At 37.2% G+C, this 18,160-nt stretch overlaps 1 protein-coding gene across 2 annotated transcripts in view; it reads left to right on the top strand.

The window, feature by feature from the left end:
* LCA5 (lebercilin LCA5) overlaps positions 1 to 18,160 on the top strand; it is a 74,230-nt gene that overhangs the window by 15,441 nt on the left and 40,629 nt on the right. Inside the window, exons 1-2 of one of the 2 annotated variants that reach the window (XM_037844877.1) lie at positions 12,908 to 12,954; positions 17,062 to 17,426. In XM_037844877.1, the coding sequence (XP_037700805.1) occupies positions 17,252 to 17,426 (175 nt within the window). In that variant the 5' untranslated portion in view covers positions 12,908 to 12,954; positions 17,062 to 17,251. Of the gene's footprint in view, positions 1 to 12,907; positions 12,955 to 17,061; positions 17,427 to 18,160 lie in introns of those variants that run through there. The other variant, XM_037844876.1, reaches the window with a different exon arrangement.

Here is an 18,160-nt window from a genome sequence, read left to right on the forward strand (position 1 = left end):
ATTCAGGGTGGGTCTGAATTAAGTTATTGGAGCACTATATAAGCTCAGACAGAAGGAGCAAACTTGCTACAGCCAAGAGGGACAGTTTGAAGAATGCACAGAAGTGAGAGAGTAGCTGCAGATGAGAGACAGTTTGAAGACGGCCGTTGAAAGCAGACTTTTGCTCTGGAGAAGCTAAGAGAGGACAAACGCCCCACGAGCGACTGAGAGTGACATTTTTGGGGAACTGTAGCCTTGAGAGGAATGTTCTGGGAGAAGGCCATTTTGAACCCAGAACTTGGAGCAGACACCAGCCACATGCCTTCCCAGCTAACAGAGGTTTTCCGGACCCCATTGGCCATCCTCCAGTGAAGGTACCTGATTGTTGTTTTGTTGTTACCGTGGACACTTTATGGCCTTAAGACCTGTCTGTGTAACCAAATAAACCCCCTTTTATAAAAGCCAGTCCATCTCTGGTGTTTTGCATTCCAGCAGCATTAGCAAACTAGAACAGGTACCTTCACTGGAAAAAGGCCATTGGCATCTGAAAAACCTCTGTTAGCTGGGAAGGTGCATGGCTGGCATCTGCTAATCCTAGGTTGTGTCCCATCTCTTCTCTCAGCTCCTGTGCATTCTTCGGAATGTTGCTGTTGGGGTGTTTGTCCTCTCTTAGCTTCTCCAGAGCAAAACTCTGCTTTCAAAGGCTGTCTTCAAAATGTCTCTCTGAGTTGCAGCTCCAGAATGTCACTCTTAGCAAGCTCGAAGCTCCTTCTCTTTGCCAGCTCCTTTATATGGCTCCAGTGATTTAATTCAGACCCACCCTTACTGGGTGGGGTAACACCTCCATGGAAATTCTCCAATCAAAGTCTTGCCCACAGCTGATTGAGTCACATCTCCATGGAAACGCTCAATAGGTTCCAACCTAATCAACAAATACATCTGCCCCTACCAGATTGCATTAAAGAATATGGCTTTTTCTGGGGGACATAATATATACAAACCAGCACAGGTAGTGTTCCATTTCTTCAATTTTTTTGAAAGAGTTTGAGTAGAATGTTGGTCATTCTTTTTGGAAAGTTTGGTAGAATTCACCTGTGAAGCCCTCTGGCCCTGGGCTTTCATTTGTAGGAAGCTTTTCGGTGACTGACTGGATGTCTTTACTAGTGATTGATTTGTTGAGGTCTTCTGTTTCTTCTCTGGTCAGTCTAGTTGTTCATGTGTTTCTGGAAAATAATCCGTTTCCTCTAAATTGTCTAGTTTGTTGGCATACAGTTGTTCATAGTATCCTTTTATTTATCTATTTTTTTTAATTTCTTCGGGATCCGCAGTAATGTCCCCACTCTCATTTATGATTTGTTTATTTGGGTTTTCTCTCTTTTTGACTTTGTCAGTCTAGCTGAGGGTTGTCAATCTTGTTGATATTCTCAAAGAACCAACTTTTGGTTTTATTTATTCTCTCTGTATTTTTATTCTCTCTGTATTTTGTTTGCTTGTTAGTTCTCCGTAACATTTATTTCTGCTTTAATCCTTGTTATTTCTTTTATTTGTAGGAAGCCTTTTTTTTTTTTTTTTTTTTAACAGCAACAAACAAAATTTACTCTAATCAGAAAATATGATCATCTTAGTATGGAAATAATAAGAATACTATCCATCCCACTGTAGTCTTTATTTATCCAGACTGCATACAATTAGAAATAAATTTGATAGCAAATTTACAAAGTTTTTTGAACATGCATACTACCTTCCAATAACATTATTCATGAAGGGGAGAAGAGACAGAGATACTACAACATAATGGAAGAAGGAAGAAATTTATGCTTGGGTTTGGAGCACAGCCAGGCATTTATATACTTGATAGTCAGAACACATAAAAGATTTACTTTATAGTATGCCTAGAACCTCTCAGTCCAATCCAGCACTACTTTCAAAGGTCAGAAGAGCCCAAGTTTGAAATATAATCAGCTCTTCAATAATTAAGAGATTTATTTCCAGAAAAAAGTTCAAATTTTTCCCAACATTGTTCCCAAGTACTAAATAATACCAGGAATATGTTAGTTCACAAAATTAAGTTAAGGCTTCTAAAAAAAAAACTAGTTCAGAACTCTATTTATTCAAAGTTTACTTTCTTATTTAAAGGTCTTACAAGTGTCATTTTTTTTCTATGAAGACTTTCCCTAGGTCACTCTTTAGCTTTTCTTTAAATTCATTTTTATTCAGGTATATTCACATACCATGCAGTCATCCAAAGTGTACAATCAGTTGTTCACAGTACTATCATATAGTTGTGCATTCATCACCCCAATCTATTTTTTGGACATTTACCTTGTACCAGAAGAAGTGAAAAAAAGAATAAAAAATAAAAGTAAAAAAGAATATCCAAATCACCCCCCCCATCCTATTTTTCATTTAGTTTTTTGGCCCCATTTTTCTACTCATCTGTCCATACATTGGATAAAAGGACTGCGATCCACAAAGCTTTCACAATCACACTATCACCCCCTTGTGAGCTGTATTGCTATACAGTCATCTTCAAGAGTCAAGGCTACTGGGTTGTAGTTTGATAGTTCCAGGTGTTTATTTCTAGCTGTTTCACTGCACTAAAACCTAAAAAGGGTTATCTATATAGTGCATAAGAGTGCCCACCAGAGTGACCTCTCAACTCCATTTGGAATCTCTCAACCACGGAAACTGTTTCATTTTGCATCCCCCTTTTGGTCAGGAAGATGTTCTCAATCCCATCGTGTTGGGTCCAGGTTCATCCCCGGGAGTCATATCCTGTGTTGCCAGGAAGATTTACACCCCTGGGAGTCAGATGCCACATGGAGGGAGGGCAGTGAGTTCATCCACCAAGTTGGCTTAGCTAGAGAGAGAAGGTCACATCTGAGCAACAAAGAGGTACTCAGTGGGAGACTCTTAGGCACAATTATAAGCAGTAACGAGCCTCATAAGGGCAAGTACCGTTATAGAGGGCTCGGCACATCAAACCGTCAGTCCTCAATGTTCATGAGAAGATCAGCAACAACCCAGGTGAGGAAGCCCAACACCTCTGCATTTCCCCCCGGCTCCTCAGGGGGGCCCTGCATATATATTTTTATTCTCTGCCAAAATTACTTTGGGATGTGTTGCTATTTCACACTAACTTATGCAAACCTACCAGGTCTCACTTTGTATTAAAAGTTCCATGTAATTATGATATTTGAACAAACTGTACGAGTTAAATTGTTTAGGAGATATAGCTGTTGCACCAACTAAACATCTCTTCCCTTGGTTTCACATGGAATTTGAGTTTGAAAATGCAGTCAGTATTGTCCTTTACCTTTTAGCCCGATTTGCCCAGTCCTAACCACATCTGCTTCGTTCATATCTCTGGAGTCTGGACTCTTTTTCAGTTTTCTTAACAGTTGCTATATGTTCTAATACTGACATTCATATCTGCTGACTTCTAGCTCTGAGTTTCAGGTGTCACACAGATACCCAATGTTCCAGAGACCAATCAGGTTATACACAAAGGGATCAGCATCTCAGAGTCTGGAGACAGCCATTACAATTTAGGAATAGATTTGATTGCTGTAAGAGCTTACAATCTAGGGACCACTACAATAATCATTCTCATTAGGCTGTGCTCTAAGATTCAATTCTGAATTTACACATTGTAGTTAGTCCATATTGGTGAGGCATTATTGTGTTTGCCTTTGTTTCTGGTGTAGTTCACTCAAAATGCTGTCTGCAGGTTCCATTCATCTCATTGCATGTCTCACAGCTTCACTTCTTCTCACAGTTGCTCAATAGTCCTTCATGTGTACACACAACAGCTCACCATTCTGTTTCTCAGTCAATGTACTCTTAGGTCACCTCCAACCATTGCAAATCATGCATACACTCTCCATAAACACCAGTGTGCAACTGTCCATTTATGTCCCTGCTCTTAGATCCTCCAAGTAAATGCACCCTAATGAGGTTTTAGGACCTTATGGCAACCACCTGCTTAGCTTTGTGTGGAACCACCCCACAGTCCTCCAGAAAGTCTATACCATTCTACCTCCTAAGCAACAGTAAATATGTACATCCTTCTCTCCATGTTTTCTCTAGCACTTTTATCCTTGTTTGTATTTTTCCATACAATTTTATAGAGCTATATTCACAAACCATATAATTATCCACAATGTACCATCAGTTCATGGTATCATCATACAGTTGTGCATTTATCACCACAGTCAGAACTTGGACATATTGATTACTATGAAAAAAAGTTTTTTTTTAATGAATGATAAAAAAGATAATCAAAATAAAGTAAAATATCATACAATACAATGTAATAGTAGGGACAGACAACACCACTAGCAAGAATCCTATATCCCTCCCTTATATCCTCCTCTCATACACATTTGGCTTTGGTATATTGCCTTTGTTACATTTAATGGAAGCATATTACAGTGTTACTGTTGACATAGACTCCAGTTTGCTTTTATTATATTTTTCCCCAATACTATCCCCTTTCCAGCACTCTGCATGGTTGACATTCATTTGTTATCCCACCTGCAAGAACAGTTTTATATTTGTACATTTAGTCACAATCCTTAGCCACTCCAGTTTTTGCTAAGTTAAACAGTCTCAGTCTTTATCTTCTATATTTATTGTTATGGTTTCTTGATGAATTGACCCTTTTATTAATATATAGTGTCCTTCTTTGTCTCTTTTAATTGTTTTACTTTTGAAGTCTAATTTGTCTGGTATTAATATAGCTACTCCTGGTTTTTTCTGGTTGCTGTTTGCATGAACTATCTTTTTCCAACCTTTTACTGTCAGCCTATTTTTGTCCTTGTGTCTAAAGTGAGTTTCTTGTAGATAGCATATAGATGGGTCCTGTTTTTTAATCCATTCTGCCAGCCTGTGTCTTTTTATTGGGGAGTTTAATCCATTAACATTTAGTGTCATTACTGTAAGGGCAGTACTTTCTTCTACCATTTTGTCTCTTGAATTTCATATGTCATATCTTATTTTCTCCTCTGTCTCCTTTTACCCTTCTTGATAATCTTCATTTCTACACTCTTCTCCAAACCTCTCTCTCCTGTCTTTTCCTGTCAGCCTGTAGCACTCCCTTTAGTATTTCTTGTAGCACCAGTCTCTTATTCACAAAATCTCTCATTGTCTGTCTGAAAATATTTAAATCTCTCCCTCATTTTTGAAGGACAGTTTTGCTGAATATAGAATTCTTGGTTAGCAGTCCTTCACTTTCAGTATCTTAAATATAGCATTACCACTGTCTTCTCTCCTCCATGGTTTCTGCGAAGAAATCTGTACATAGTCTTATTGAGCTTCCCTTGAGTGTGATGGATTGCTTTTCTCTTGCTGCTTTCAGAATTCTCTCTTTGTCTTTGCATTGGACAGTCTGATCAGTAAGTGTCTTGGAATAGGTCTACTGGGATCTGTTCTCTTTGGGGTACGCTGTACTTCTTGAATCTGTAATTGTCTGTCTTTTGTAAGAGTTGGAAAAATTTCAGTGAGTATTTCTTTTATTATTCTTTCTGCCCTCTTTCTCCTCTCTTTTCCCTCTGGGACACACATAACACATATATTTGTGTGCTTCTTGTTGTCACGCAGCTCCCTAAGGCCCTGCTTGTATTTTTCTTTTGTCTTCACCATCTGTTCTTTTGTGTGTGTGAATTCAGATGTCGGTCTTCCAATTCACTGATCCTTTCTTCTGCCTGTTCAAATCTACTGTTGTGTCCCTCCATTGTCTTTTTCGTTTCCTCCATTATGCCCTTCATTCCCATAAGTTCTGTCATTTGTTTTTTCAAGTTTATGAACTCTTCCTTATGGTCATCCAGGTTCTTCCTTATATCCTTCATCTCTTTTCCTATGTCTTCCCTCAGTTCATTGACTTGATTTTTGAATTTGTTTAGATTTGTTTGAACTTCCCCTGTTAGTACTTCCTTCAGTTCATTGAATTGATTTAGCAAAAATTGCTTCAACTCCTGTATCTCAGTTGAACTATTAGTTTGTTCCTTTGGCTGGTCCATATTTTCGTGTTTCCTAATATGACTCATTATCTTAAGCTGTCTAGGCATCTGACTTTCTTGATTACTTTATTCTGGAGCTTGTTTTCACTCTTTTGCCTGGGGGGTTTTCTTGTTGGTTGGCTTTGTTCTCTAAAATTTGGTGTTCAGTTCAACTTATTCTAGACCTCTAACTTAGATTCTGTTTAGTTGATAAGAGTTTTTCACCTCTTGTTTTTCTGTTTCTTGCCCTGCCTCTATGTAGCCTTTTTGTGTGGTGATCTCCTCAGATACTGTCAACCCCAGTCAGGTTTTCCCAGTTCAGAGAGGCCCAGGTCTCAGGAGGAGGGTATGGAGTTTCCTTGAGAATGAGACTCTCCTGTGAGGCCTTTAAACTGTGCTTCTCCTATGCTGTCCAGCAGGTGGCGCTTGCCAGCCTGCAGCTCCCACACCAGTATGAGGAGATGCAGTGTCTTTAGTTCTCTTGGTGACCTGACTCTGTTGGGGCTGTGGCTGACTGAAGCTTGTTTCTGAATTCTAGCCCCTGGGATCTGAATTCCCCAAGGGAGGGCTGCCACTGGAGCTGAGCCATTCCCCCCTTTCCTTGGGAAGTTATGATCCTTAGCGAATTTTCTCCCCCATTAGACTTATTGCTTTGTCTCTCAGGGCTCTTAGCTCTGTTCTTGCCTGGGCCCAAACTACAAGTCTTTGAAGCTTTCTGTAATGGGTTACTTAGAATAATTATTTAAAGAAAAGAGGGAAAAGATGGAAAAAAAAATAGAAAAAGGAAGGCCCAGTATAGACTATTTATAAAGACAAGCCCTTAATTCCATTCTTGTAGTTCTGATGGGCTATTGAAATGTAAAACGATAAGGCAATTGAGTAGCAAACATGAAACCATAAAAACCAGCTTTTCAGAGGTTTCCCTGGTTTGCAAATGTGGCTGGTTCTGTATGAGCCCAGCTCTTCTCTGAATTGTTAACCACCCCCACCCCACCCTGGACTCCAAAAATCTCTGTTTTTGTTTTTTCTGCTGTTTTTGCTACCCTATCTCCTCTCTGTGGGGCTGACTGCTCCCAGTGTCTGGTCTCAGATTATCTATGGTTGGTGTTTTTGTTCAGCAGTCTGAGTTTGCTAATCAGTGCTGCAACTGCCAGTTGTCCCTCCTGGTTCCCAGCACCGACAGTCCCTCCTCTCTTGGGAGAGTAGCCACAAAACAGTCTGTTGTGCCTGGCATGGAGGGGCGTGGACCTCCTGGCTGCGAGAACTTACAGATTTCGCTGATCTTAGCTGGTCCACATGCTGGACACTGTTGTGTGCCATGTGTCCAATCTCCTATTCCTCTGTCATGTCCATTCCACAGGGTTCCTGGCTATCTAGCAGCTGCCCCAGAGGAGTAACTAAAAGACATACGTCACCATTCTGCCATCTTCTCCATCTCTGTAGGAAGCTTTTTGATGACTGATTGGATTTCTTTACTTGTGATTGGTTTGTTGAGGTATATTCATGTGTTTCCAAGAAATTATCCATTTCCTCTAAATTTTCTAGTTTGTTGGCGTACAGTTGTTCATAGTATCCTCTTATGATTTTTTAAATTTCTTTGGGATTTGTAGTGATATCCCCCTCTCATTTATTACTTTGTTTATTTGGGTCTTTTCTCTTTTTGACTTTTATCTGTCTAGCTAAGGGTTTGTCAATCTTGATCTTCTCAAAGAACCACCTTTTGGTTTTATTGATTCTATCGTTTTTTTTGTTCCACATATCATTTATTTCTGCTTTAATCCTTGTTATTTCTTTTCTTCTACTTGCTTTGGGATGAGTTCGCTGATAATTTCCTAGCTTCTTTAGTTGTTCCATTAGTTCTTTGATTTTAGCTCTTTCTTCATTTTTAATGTATGTATTTCAAACTATAAATTTCCCCCTCGATACCACCCTTCCTGCATCCCATAAATTTTGATACGTTGTGTTCTTGTTTTCATTCATCTCTAGGCATTTAGCAGTTTCTCCTGCGATTTCTTCATTGACCAATTGATGTTTTTGGAGTGTGTTGTTTAATATCCAGATATTGTGAATGTTCTAGATATTTGATGGTTATTGACTTCTAGTTGCATCATTGTGGTCAGCGAATGTGCTTTGAATTATTTCAGTCTTTTTAAATTTACTGAGGCTCATTTTATGCCCCAGCATGTGATCTATCCTGGAGAAAGTTCCATGAGCACTAAAGAATGTGAATCTTGGAAATTTGGGATATAATGTCTCATAAGTCTAATTTTTTATCATAATGTTTAGGTTCTCAGTTTCCTTATTGGTCCTCTGTCTGGTTGATCTATGTATAGGAGAGAGTGATGTATTGAAGTCTCCCATGATTATTGAGGAAACATATTGCTTCCTTCAGTTTCACCAATGTTTGTCTCATGTACTTTGGTACACCTTGATTGGGTGCATAAACATTTATGATTGTTATTTCTTCTTGGTGAATTGTCCCTTTTATTAGTATATAGTATCCTTCTTTGTCTTTTATGACATCCTTGCACTTAAAGTCTATTTTATCTGAAATTAGTATTTCTACCCCTGCTTTCTTTTGGCTGTAGCTTGCATGAAATATTCTTTTCCATCCTTTCACTTTCAATCTCTTTGTGTCGCTGGGTCTAAGATGAGTCTCTTGTAAACAGCATATTGATGTTTCATGTTTTTTAACCCATTCTGCCAATTGGGGAGTTTAATCCATTCACATTCAATGTTATTACTGTGAAGGCTGTTCTTGAATCAGCCATCTTATTCTTTGGTTTTAATTTGTCAGATCTGTTTTTCTCCCTCTCTATTTCCTTCAGGGTGCCCTTACTAATACTCTTCAGTTCTGTGCCCTTCTTCACGCCTCTCTCTCTTTTCTTTTTTTCTCAGCTGGTAGAGCTTCATTTAGTATTTCTTTTAGGGCAGGTCTCTTGTTAACAAATTCTCTCAGCATTTGTTTGTGAAAATTTTAAACTCTTCCTCAAGTTTGAAGGAGAGCTTTGCTGGATAAAGAATTCTTGGCTGGCAATTTTTCTCTTTCAGAATTTTGAATGTCATACCACTGCCTTCTCATCTCCATTGTGCCTGCTGAGTAGTCAGTAGTTAGTCTTATGTTGTTTCCCTTGTATGTGGTGAATTGCTTCTCCCTTGCTGTTTTCAGAACTTTCTCCTTCTCATCATGGAACTGCTGTTCTGGGGTGCTTTCTGTCCTTTAGTTATTGTTTTTTATGGAGGAGAATTTTGCTCTGTCTCTCCTAAAACGCCATCTTTCTGGAAGCCTGCTTTAAACTTTTAAAGATTTACTGTGATTTGATTGAGGTTCTAGGAAATGGTACTTAAAAATCTAAATATAGTTTCATATTTAGGCAAGAGTAGATGTTGTTTAGATAAATGTAGTAGGTTAAAGAAATGTTTAGGGATATCCTGGAACAGTTAAGTAGAGGAGTGAAAAACTTTACTTCATTCTATTTGTTTCTTCCTTTATTGGAAAGAAGTACTTGCAGTTCTAATGCAGCTATATAGTTTTTACCTTTATCTTACCTTTAGTTATTTATTTTCCTTTTGGGAGGGAGAGCTCTCTTTATTCATATTTTTCTCGCTTAGTTTATTTTCATTTTACTTGCTTACTTGCCTGTTGTTTGTGCTCTTTGCCGGTAGCAGTGGTAGCCAGGAAGCAATATTTTATACAAAGAACCTGAGCACAGGGAAACATTGAAAATTAACAATACCTTGATTTTAGACATTTTTCTCTTAAAACTTTAGAGTCTTTCCTAGAGTCACATGAATTGAAGATGATTATTTTATTTTATTTACATTGAGCTAATAACTTCTATTTACTTTCTGATTCATTTGAAACTGGACTTGTAAAGAAACTATTCTGGTATTGAAAAATGTTTTAGCTAATCTTTTTTCTGATCTATCATGTGCACCCTATGCAGTTTGAGACACTTTTTTTTAAAGAAGTTTATTTTTGCGTAACAAATGACAGGTATTAGATTTGAAAGTTTTCTAGCATTTCCATAGTAGCATTCTTGGTCATTTTTAGAAAATAAATGGTTGTTAGCAGTTTAAATTGGACAAAACTTGAAATATTTCTTCTTTGCTTTTAAATAGCTAAGTCTTTATCCTTGATGGAGCTAAAGGAATACATTTTCCCACCACCTGTTTATAGCTGGGGGAAACTGTTAACTGATTCATTCTCAGTCACAAAGAATTAGCTTACATTGTTGGAAAACTATATATGGAATATAAATCTTCAAGTGTTCCATCTGTTAATGTAAATTACATTTTTCTTTAAGGGAATAATTTTACTTGCTACTAATTAATGCTATGAATGGTTTCGTAGTCAAATAGAAATTATTGGCATAACTGCAGGTGAAACTTTTTTCATCCAAACACACATTAGGTCAACTCAGGGAAAACATTCCAACTTTATGATGGTAATGGTTCTGGGCATTTAAGTAAGTCTTAAGTAATTATTTTGAAAGAGGGAAGATTTAAAATTGCCTTTTAAGCAGAATTTTAGAAATAAAACTATTCTATTTGGAATAGCATTATAGAATAATCATTTGTTCCACAAATAATTAAAGAATGGTGTTGCAGGTGGTGTGGTAAACTAGAGAGACGGGTTTTGTTCTTATAGGTCTGACATTCTCATACGAGGAGAAAGACAATAAATGGAAGATTGTTTCCAATAGTAACAAGATTTATGAAGAAAATAAAATCGAGTAAAGGGTGACTGGGCTTACTTTAATAAAATTGTTGTCTTTGAGAAAGTCATTTTTGTATTATGAATGGAATGAAGAGAAGGGGCCACCTTTGTGAAGTTCTGTAGGAAGGACCTTCTAGATAGAGGGTGCAGCAAGTATAAAAGCTATGAATTGGGAACATGCTTAGTATGTTGGAGGCACAAAAGAAGGTCATTTTGGCCAAACCAGCATATATGGAGAAGAGTTGCATGAGATAAGGATGGAGAAGTAGGCAGAGGAGCTATATCTTATCAGAACTTGCAGGCCTAGTTAAGGATACTGATTCTGTGGGAAGCCACTGAAGGTTGTAATCTCTGTTTTAAGTAGCTCTCTGACTGCTGTGTGAAGAACCAACTGTAAGGAAGCAAGAATGAAAGTAGGATATCAGGAGGCTATTGCATAAATCCAAGTGAAAGAACATGGTTGCTCAAACTAGGGTGATAGCAGTGGGAATGGTAAGAAATAGTCATATTTGGAATATATTTTGGAGCTAAAACCATCTGGTTTTACAGTTGGTTTGAAGGTGGAATTAGGGGGAAGAAGGAATCCAGGATGATCCCTAGATTTGGGGCATGAGTAATTTAGTAGATGGAGGGATCAGTTAATGAGATCAAGAAGACAGAATAGTAGAAGTGGGTCTTGATTTAAATCACTTTTGGATATGTTAAGTTTGAGATGATTTTTAGATAACCAGAAGGAGTTGTCAACTAGGAAGGTTGATATAGGAATCTGGAATTCAGGATAAATGAGGACTAAGTAAGATCACCTAAGGAGGGAGTGTAGATGAAAAAGAGTGGGCCAAGGTGTGATGTCTTGAGTCCCTCAGCATTTAGAGATCAGGAAGAGGAGGCAGATTCAACAGAGGAGAAGTACATGTATGGAAGCTAAGTAAGAGAAGAGAATATTTTAGAACAGAGGGAATCGTTAATTCTGTCAAATGTTCCTGTGAGGTCAAGTATGAATAGACCTGAGAATTGACTATTGGATTTGGCAAGATGAAGGCCATTGGTAACCTTGACAAAAGGTACTTGAAGGGGTTAGTAGGAATGGTAGTCTGCCTGGTGGGCTAAAAACAAGGTGGTCGAAAGGGAAGTAGAGACAGCATTCTAGATTATTCCTCCAAGAAAATTTTATTGTAAAAGTGGAGTAGAGAAATTGGGTTGTAGATGCAATGGGAAATGGAGTCAAACAACAACCGCTTTATCAAAATATCTTTGTATATTGATAGGAATGATCCTGTAGAGAGGGCACAATTGCAGGAGCACAGTCTTTTGAGTTGGCGAGAGGGTTCAGGGAAGATGAGAAGAATTACTTCTTCCATTTTAGCAGGAGGGAGGCAGAGGATATGGGATGTATGTAGGTGGAGGTGGCTTCAAAGATGAGGCAGTGCTTATCTGATTGGAAAGGAGTTGAACTACTAGATGATTCCTTAGATTCCTTCCAATGCTAAATTGTTATGATTTTATAAAGCTATGGAACTTTATTTGTTTTTATTTCTTTAAAATTTTTCATAAGGAAAAGTAATAGTTATAAAGAAAAGTTATAGTTATTGTTCAGTAGTTGCTTTATCTCATCCTTATCTGTTTCTTCCTTTCTTTTTGGTCTCATTTTTCATGTCTTTTTTCTTTCTTTCTTTTCTTTAATTTGTTTACACTTATTTGCCTGCATGTTTGAGCTATTTTTCTGACATCACTGTCAGCCAAGCAGCAGTGTTTCTACAAAGATTAAGGACTAATTTTTTAGGGTAAACTTTCATGCATGTCTATGTTTCCATTCTCAAAGAAAGTTTTGATTTGGGGTTGCTCTATTTCCTAAGGAATACTTGTTCATTAAATGTCATGAAGAACTGTTACATAATAGAAGTAATGCAGTATATTTAGGTGTGCTGGTTTGGATCTGTTATGTACCCCAGAAAAGGTTATGTTCTTTTAATCCAATTTTGTGGGGGCAGACCTACTGTGGGTGGGATCTTTTGATTAGGTATTTCCATGGAGATGTGGCTCCATCCATTTAAGGTGGGTCTTAATCCCCTTGCTGGAGTCCTCTATGAGACATTTTGGAGAGAGCACAGAGAAGCTGGGACAGAAGCCCAGAGACATTTTGGAGAAATCCACTGAAACCAGAAGCTAAACCTGGGAGAGAAGGATCAGCAGGGCCAGCCACATGCCTTCCCATGTGACAGAAGACCCTGGATGCCATCGGCCTTTTTTTCAGAGAAGGTATCGTCCTGTTTATCCCTTATTTGGGATAATTTTCATGGCCTTAGAACTGTAAATTTGTGAACTAATAAACCCCCATTGTAAAAGCCAGTCCATTTCTGTTATATTGCATTCCGGCAGCTTTAGCAAATTGAAAGATTAGGTTACAAATATTGCCTTTCTTCAGAATAGAACCTAAATAATCAGAACTTTTGTAAAGATAACAAGAAAATATTCTCCAGATCAGCACACAAAAAACAGTGGTGCTTCTGTACACCAGCAATAAACAATTCAGAAAGGAAATCAAGGAAACAGTTCCATTTACGTTGGCAAGTAAAAGAACAGAATATCTAGGAGTAAACATAACCAAGAATATAAAAGACTCATACATGGAAAACTATAGAACACTACTGAAAGTAATTAAAGAAGACCTAAATAAATGGAAAGACATCCCTTGTTCATGGATTGGAAGTAAGATGTCAGTAATTTCCAAAGTGATTTACAGATTCAGTACAATACCCATCAATATTACAATGATTTTCTTTGCAGAAATGGGAAAGTCCATCATCAAATTTACAGGGAAAGGCAAGGGGCCCTGAAGAGCCGAAACCATCTTGAAAAAGAAGAGCAAGTTGTAAGACTCACACTTTGTGATTTCAAACTAATTAGAAAGCTACAGTAATCAAAACAGTGCGGTATAGGCATAAGAACAGACATATAGATAAATGGAAATGAATTGAGTTCAGAAATAAACCCACACATTTATGGCCAATTGATTTTTGACAAGGATGCTAAGTCCACTCAGTAGTGAAAGAACAGTCTCTTCAACAAATGGTGCTCAGAAAACTGGATATCCACATGCAAAAGAATGAAAGTGGACCCCTACCTCACACCATATACAAAAATTCACTTAACAGGCTCAACAGTCTAAATATAAGAACTAAAACTATGAAAGTCTTAGAAGAAAGCATAGGGAAATATCTTCAGGACTTTGCATTTGGCAATGGATTCTTAGATATGACATCAAAAGTATAACAGCAAAAAAAATTTATAAATTGGACTTCATCAAAATTAAAAACTTTTGTGCATCAAAGGACATTATCAAGAAAGTGAAAAGATAACCTGCAGAATGGAAGAATATTTGGAAACTACCTGTGATGGTTTGAAGCTGTTATGTACCCCAGAAAAGGCCATGTTCTTTTAATCTATTTCTGTGGGTGCAGACCTGTTGTAGGTGGGACCTTTTGGTTAGGTTATTTCAGTTGACATGTGACTCATCCCATTCACAGTGGGTCTTAACCCTTTTACTAGATTTCTTTATGAGAGGATAAAGGACACACACAAAAAGCCCAGAGAGCTCAGACAAGCTGAGAGACAAGGACACATCCACAGAAGCTGAGAGAGCCACTGAAGCCAGAAGTTGAAAGCAACAAAACCTTGATAAGAAGGACCAGCAGATACCAGCCATATGCCTTCCCATGTGTCAGAGGTGTCCCAGATGCCAGCAGCCTTTCTTCAGAGAAGGTATTCTCCTGTTGATGCCTTGATACAGATATTTTCATGGCCTTAGAATTGTAATTTGTGAGTTAATAAATCCCCATTGTTAAAAGCCAGTCTGTTTCTGGTATATTGCATTTTGGCAGCTTTAGCAAAATGAAACACCACCTGTTGGAGTTTAAATCATGTTATCGACAAAAGGCATGTTCAGGTCCCAACCCATGGTTCTGTGAGTGTGAACCTATTTTTAAATAGAACCTCTAAAGATGTTATCAGTTACGTTGTGTCCAAACTGAATGAGGGTGAGCCTTAATCCAATACGGCTGAAGTCTTTATAGGCAAAAGAAATAGGACACAGAAGAGGAAGGCACGAGGAGCAGCCAGAAGCTGACAATCAGTGGAACCCAGAAGAGAAGTGAGAAGATGCTGCCATGTGCATTGCCATATGAGAGAAAAGCCAAGGAACCCCAAGAATGCTGGCCAGCCATAAGATACCAGCGCCTGGGGGAAACAAGCCTTCTAGTTTCTGAAACTGTGAGCCATTAAATTCCTGGTGTTAAGCAAACCATTACATGGTATTTATTTTAGCAGCTAAGAAACTAATACAACACCCAAGTCCATGCACAGTGACAGTGCAATACCCTCGGGCCCCTCACCTCTTCTGCCTTCCATGCAAAAAAGTACAGAGGCGTTTCTTCTGGACATAAAACACTAGAGGAAAAGTGGAGTTGCCATGCTGGATGTTTGACTGGTAGTAAGTCTTCCTCATTTTAGCTTTTACAGAAGTCTCCTGCATAATGGCTGATTCTTTGCTGTGGAAAAGTTTGGCAGTTCTCCAGAAAGCTAAGTATGGAATTACCGTATGACCCAGCAATCCCGCATCTAGATGTATACTCAAAAGGGTAGAAAGCAGAAGCTGGAACAGATATTTGCACACTACTGTTCACAGCAGCATTCACAAATGCCAAGAGGTGGATGCAGCCCAACTATCCATCAACAGATGAATAGATTAAATATGTTATATACATGCAATGGAATATTAATCAGCCATAAAAAGGAATGATGTTTTGATGCATGGTACAACATGGATGAACCTTGAAGACACCATGTTGAGTGAAATAAACCAGACACAAAAGGACAAATATTGTATGAATTCACTGATATGAAATAAGCAGAATATGCAAATTCATAAAGTCAGAAACCAGGAAATAGGTTACCAGGGGCTGTGTAGTAGTGAGGAATGGGGAGTTAATGTTTAAATGGTATGGAGTTTCTGCATGGATGATGGAAAAGTTTTGGCAATGGATGAAGGTGATGGAGGCACAACTTTGTGAAAGTAATAAATACCCCTGAATTGTATATTTTAAAGTGGATAAAATGGGAAATTTTAGATTATATATAAGTTACCAGAGGAAAAAAAAATCCATAGAACTATACAATCCAAAAATTAAAAATTAAAAAAATTCAGCTAATTATATGGTATCAATTAAGATAATTTGTTAACATGCATGTATCAGAATTAACTCACTATGACATATTCCATCTAAAATTGCCGATTTTCATGGCAAAGGGGAAGAATCCACAAGACAGATTTACTTGTCACTCATTGCATATGGCCAAGCACACACTCTCTCACCTCCCAACAAAATAATATATGTAAATAGTGGGAAAAAAAGGAAATATCCTCTACCTCATCTTCCAGGTCATGCTCCCTAGCACATTCTTTAATTGGCTTATACTTCTATGCTTATATTATTCATTTCATTAGCAATTTTAGACTATGAAGGATTACGATTTAATTCATGCTTCATTTTAGATGGTTTCAGCATTCTACTGCATGCTACTTATGAAGGGTTTTTTTTTCCTTGAAAGTTCTAATTGTCCTTTATTCTTACTGAGACGGAAAAACATGTTTCTTTTATGACTAATATCTAGAGTCTTCTTACTTGTTCTGTCTATATCCTGCAATTCCATCTTTGCTCTTAAAGACATTTTCTTGGAGACCAGTGACTTTCTATTTTAATTTAAACCAATTACTTCCTAGACCTGCTTTTGACCCCACATTTTTCTTATGGGGTGGGTAGTAAGAGTTATTTATGTGCATGTTAATGATGGTAGCCGTTTTTCCATTATGTTTGCCAATGTTTTTCATCAAATGCTTTTTTTAATTTGGCTGATTTTTATAATACTTTAGTTTGACATTTTTGAGTAGTCAATCTTAGATATTTTTCTTCGTTCTTATTAACAGGTTTGTCTTTTATTGTCCTCCCCCAAGAAAAAACCTACTGGAGATTTGATCATTATTGACCTGTTAAAAATCATCATTTTTGTTTTTGTAAGTCTCAAGATTCAAGGAGTCAGATTCAGCTAACATTTATTATTTATTGAGAAGCATTTATGTGTCAGGCATTTTACATGGTATTTTATTTAACAACACTATGGTAGAATCTGTCTTTTCTCCAATTATTGTAAATAACTATAAGAAAATACATATAAATTAAATTGTAGCCTCTTTTTAAAAATGAAAACTATTTTGCTTTTAGTAGCTTTCATTGTAATTATCTATAGAAATCTAAAGGTGGACTATTTTACAACTATATGATGAGTCTTCTTCCCCTTCCTTAATTGTAGGAGAAAAAGTATATCTTGTGGTTGCCGTTGTGAATGTTGGACTGCTGGATATGTGGAGAAAACAAATTGTAAAGAAATGAATATTATCGCCAGAATATGAAGACCATAAAATATGCTTCAGTTCTGTCATGGACGCTTGTGGAGAAAAGAATCTATGAAATTATGTGAATAGAAAACATTTTTCAAAACAATGGGGGAAAGAGAAAAAAGTCCAGATACTGATGAAGAAGGAAATTCAGGCAAACATTATTATGAATCATCTGATTTTAGAACTACACCACAATCTTCTGGCCAGTCTTCACCCACAGGTATTAAGGGAAAACATCATAAAGGATGGATTTCAGATAGCCAAGTACATCACCAAGGTAAGTATTTTTTCAAAGAATGTGATGGTCTTAGAAGATTCATTTTGTGTGCTTAAGGAAAGCTTGTATAATGAAACTCTTCTATTAATGAACTATTACTTAACTTGGAAATGAATATTATGTATTTCTTATAAATTGATATAAATGTTGCTTATGTTGCTATGTTACAACCTTTGTTATATTTGAAGTCATATAATATACAAAAGAAAGCAAGACAGCTAAGGCTTCTCATTTTATTTACTTTCTAAATAAATGCTTGTCATGGAGTTTCTGAGGTACTGTTAGGACAAAAAAAGTCACAAAACATTGTACCTTTCTGTATCTTCATTTTGAAAAAGGAGTGAAATGCATTGATATGAAGTGGTTATGGGGCATTTTTATAGACTGAGTAAAATTACCTTCTCCAGGCAATGTAGTGCTTACTGCGAAATGCAAAAACTCAAATAAACAGAAGGTGGAATTTGGGACTTGGGACCTCCACTCTAATTTATTTCCTATCAAACTGTGATATAATGGAAACATTTTAATCATTAGAAATAATTTTTCTTACTGAAGTGTTCCTAGTCTAGAAATAGGTATTTATACACATCTGACTCTGTAATGTTCCATAAATCTCCTCTTCATCTTAATAAATGAATCACTGATCAAGAAAACCCTAATAGTAACAAATGTTTCACACTAAGGCAAGGTGTTAATAATAGGGTGGGATATGGAAATCCTGTATGTTATAGGTG

Source organism: Choloepus didactylus, chromosome 7 (assembly GCF_015220235.1).
Source record: "Choloepus didactylus isolate mChoDid1 chromosome 7, mChoDid1.pri, whole genome shotgun sequence".
NCBI classification, from domain to species: domain Eukaryota; kingdom Metazoa; phylum Chordata; class Mammalia; order Pilosa; family Megalonychidae; genus Choloepus; species Choloepus didactylus.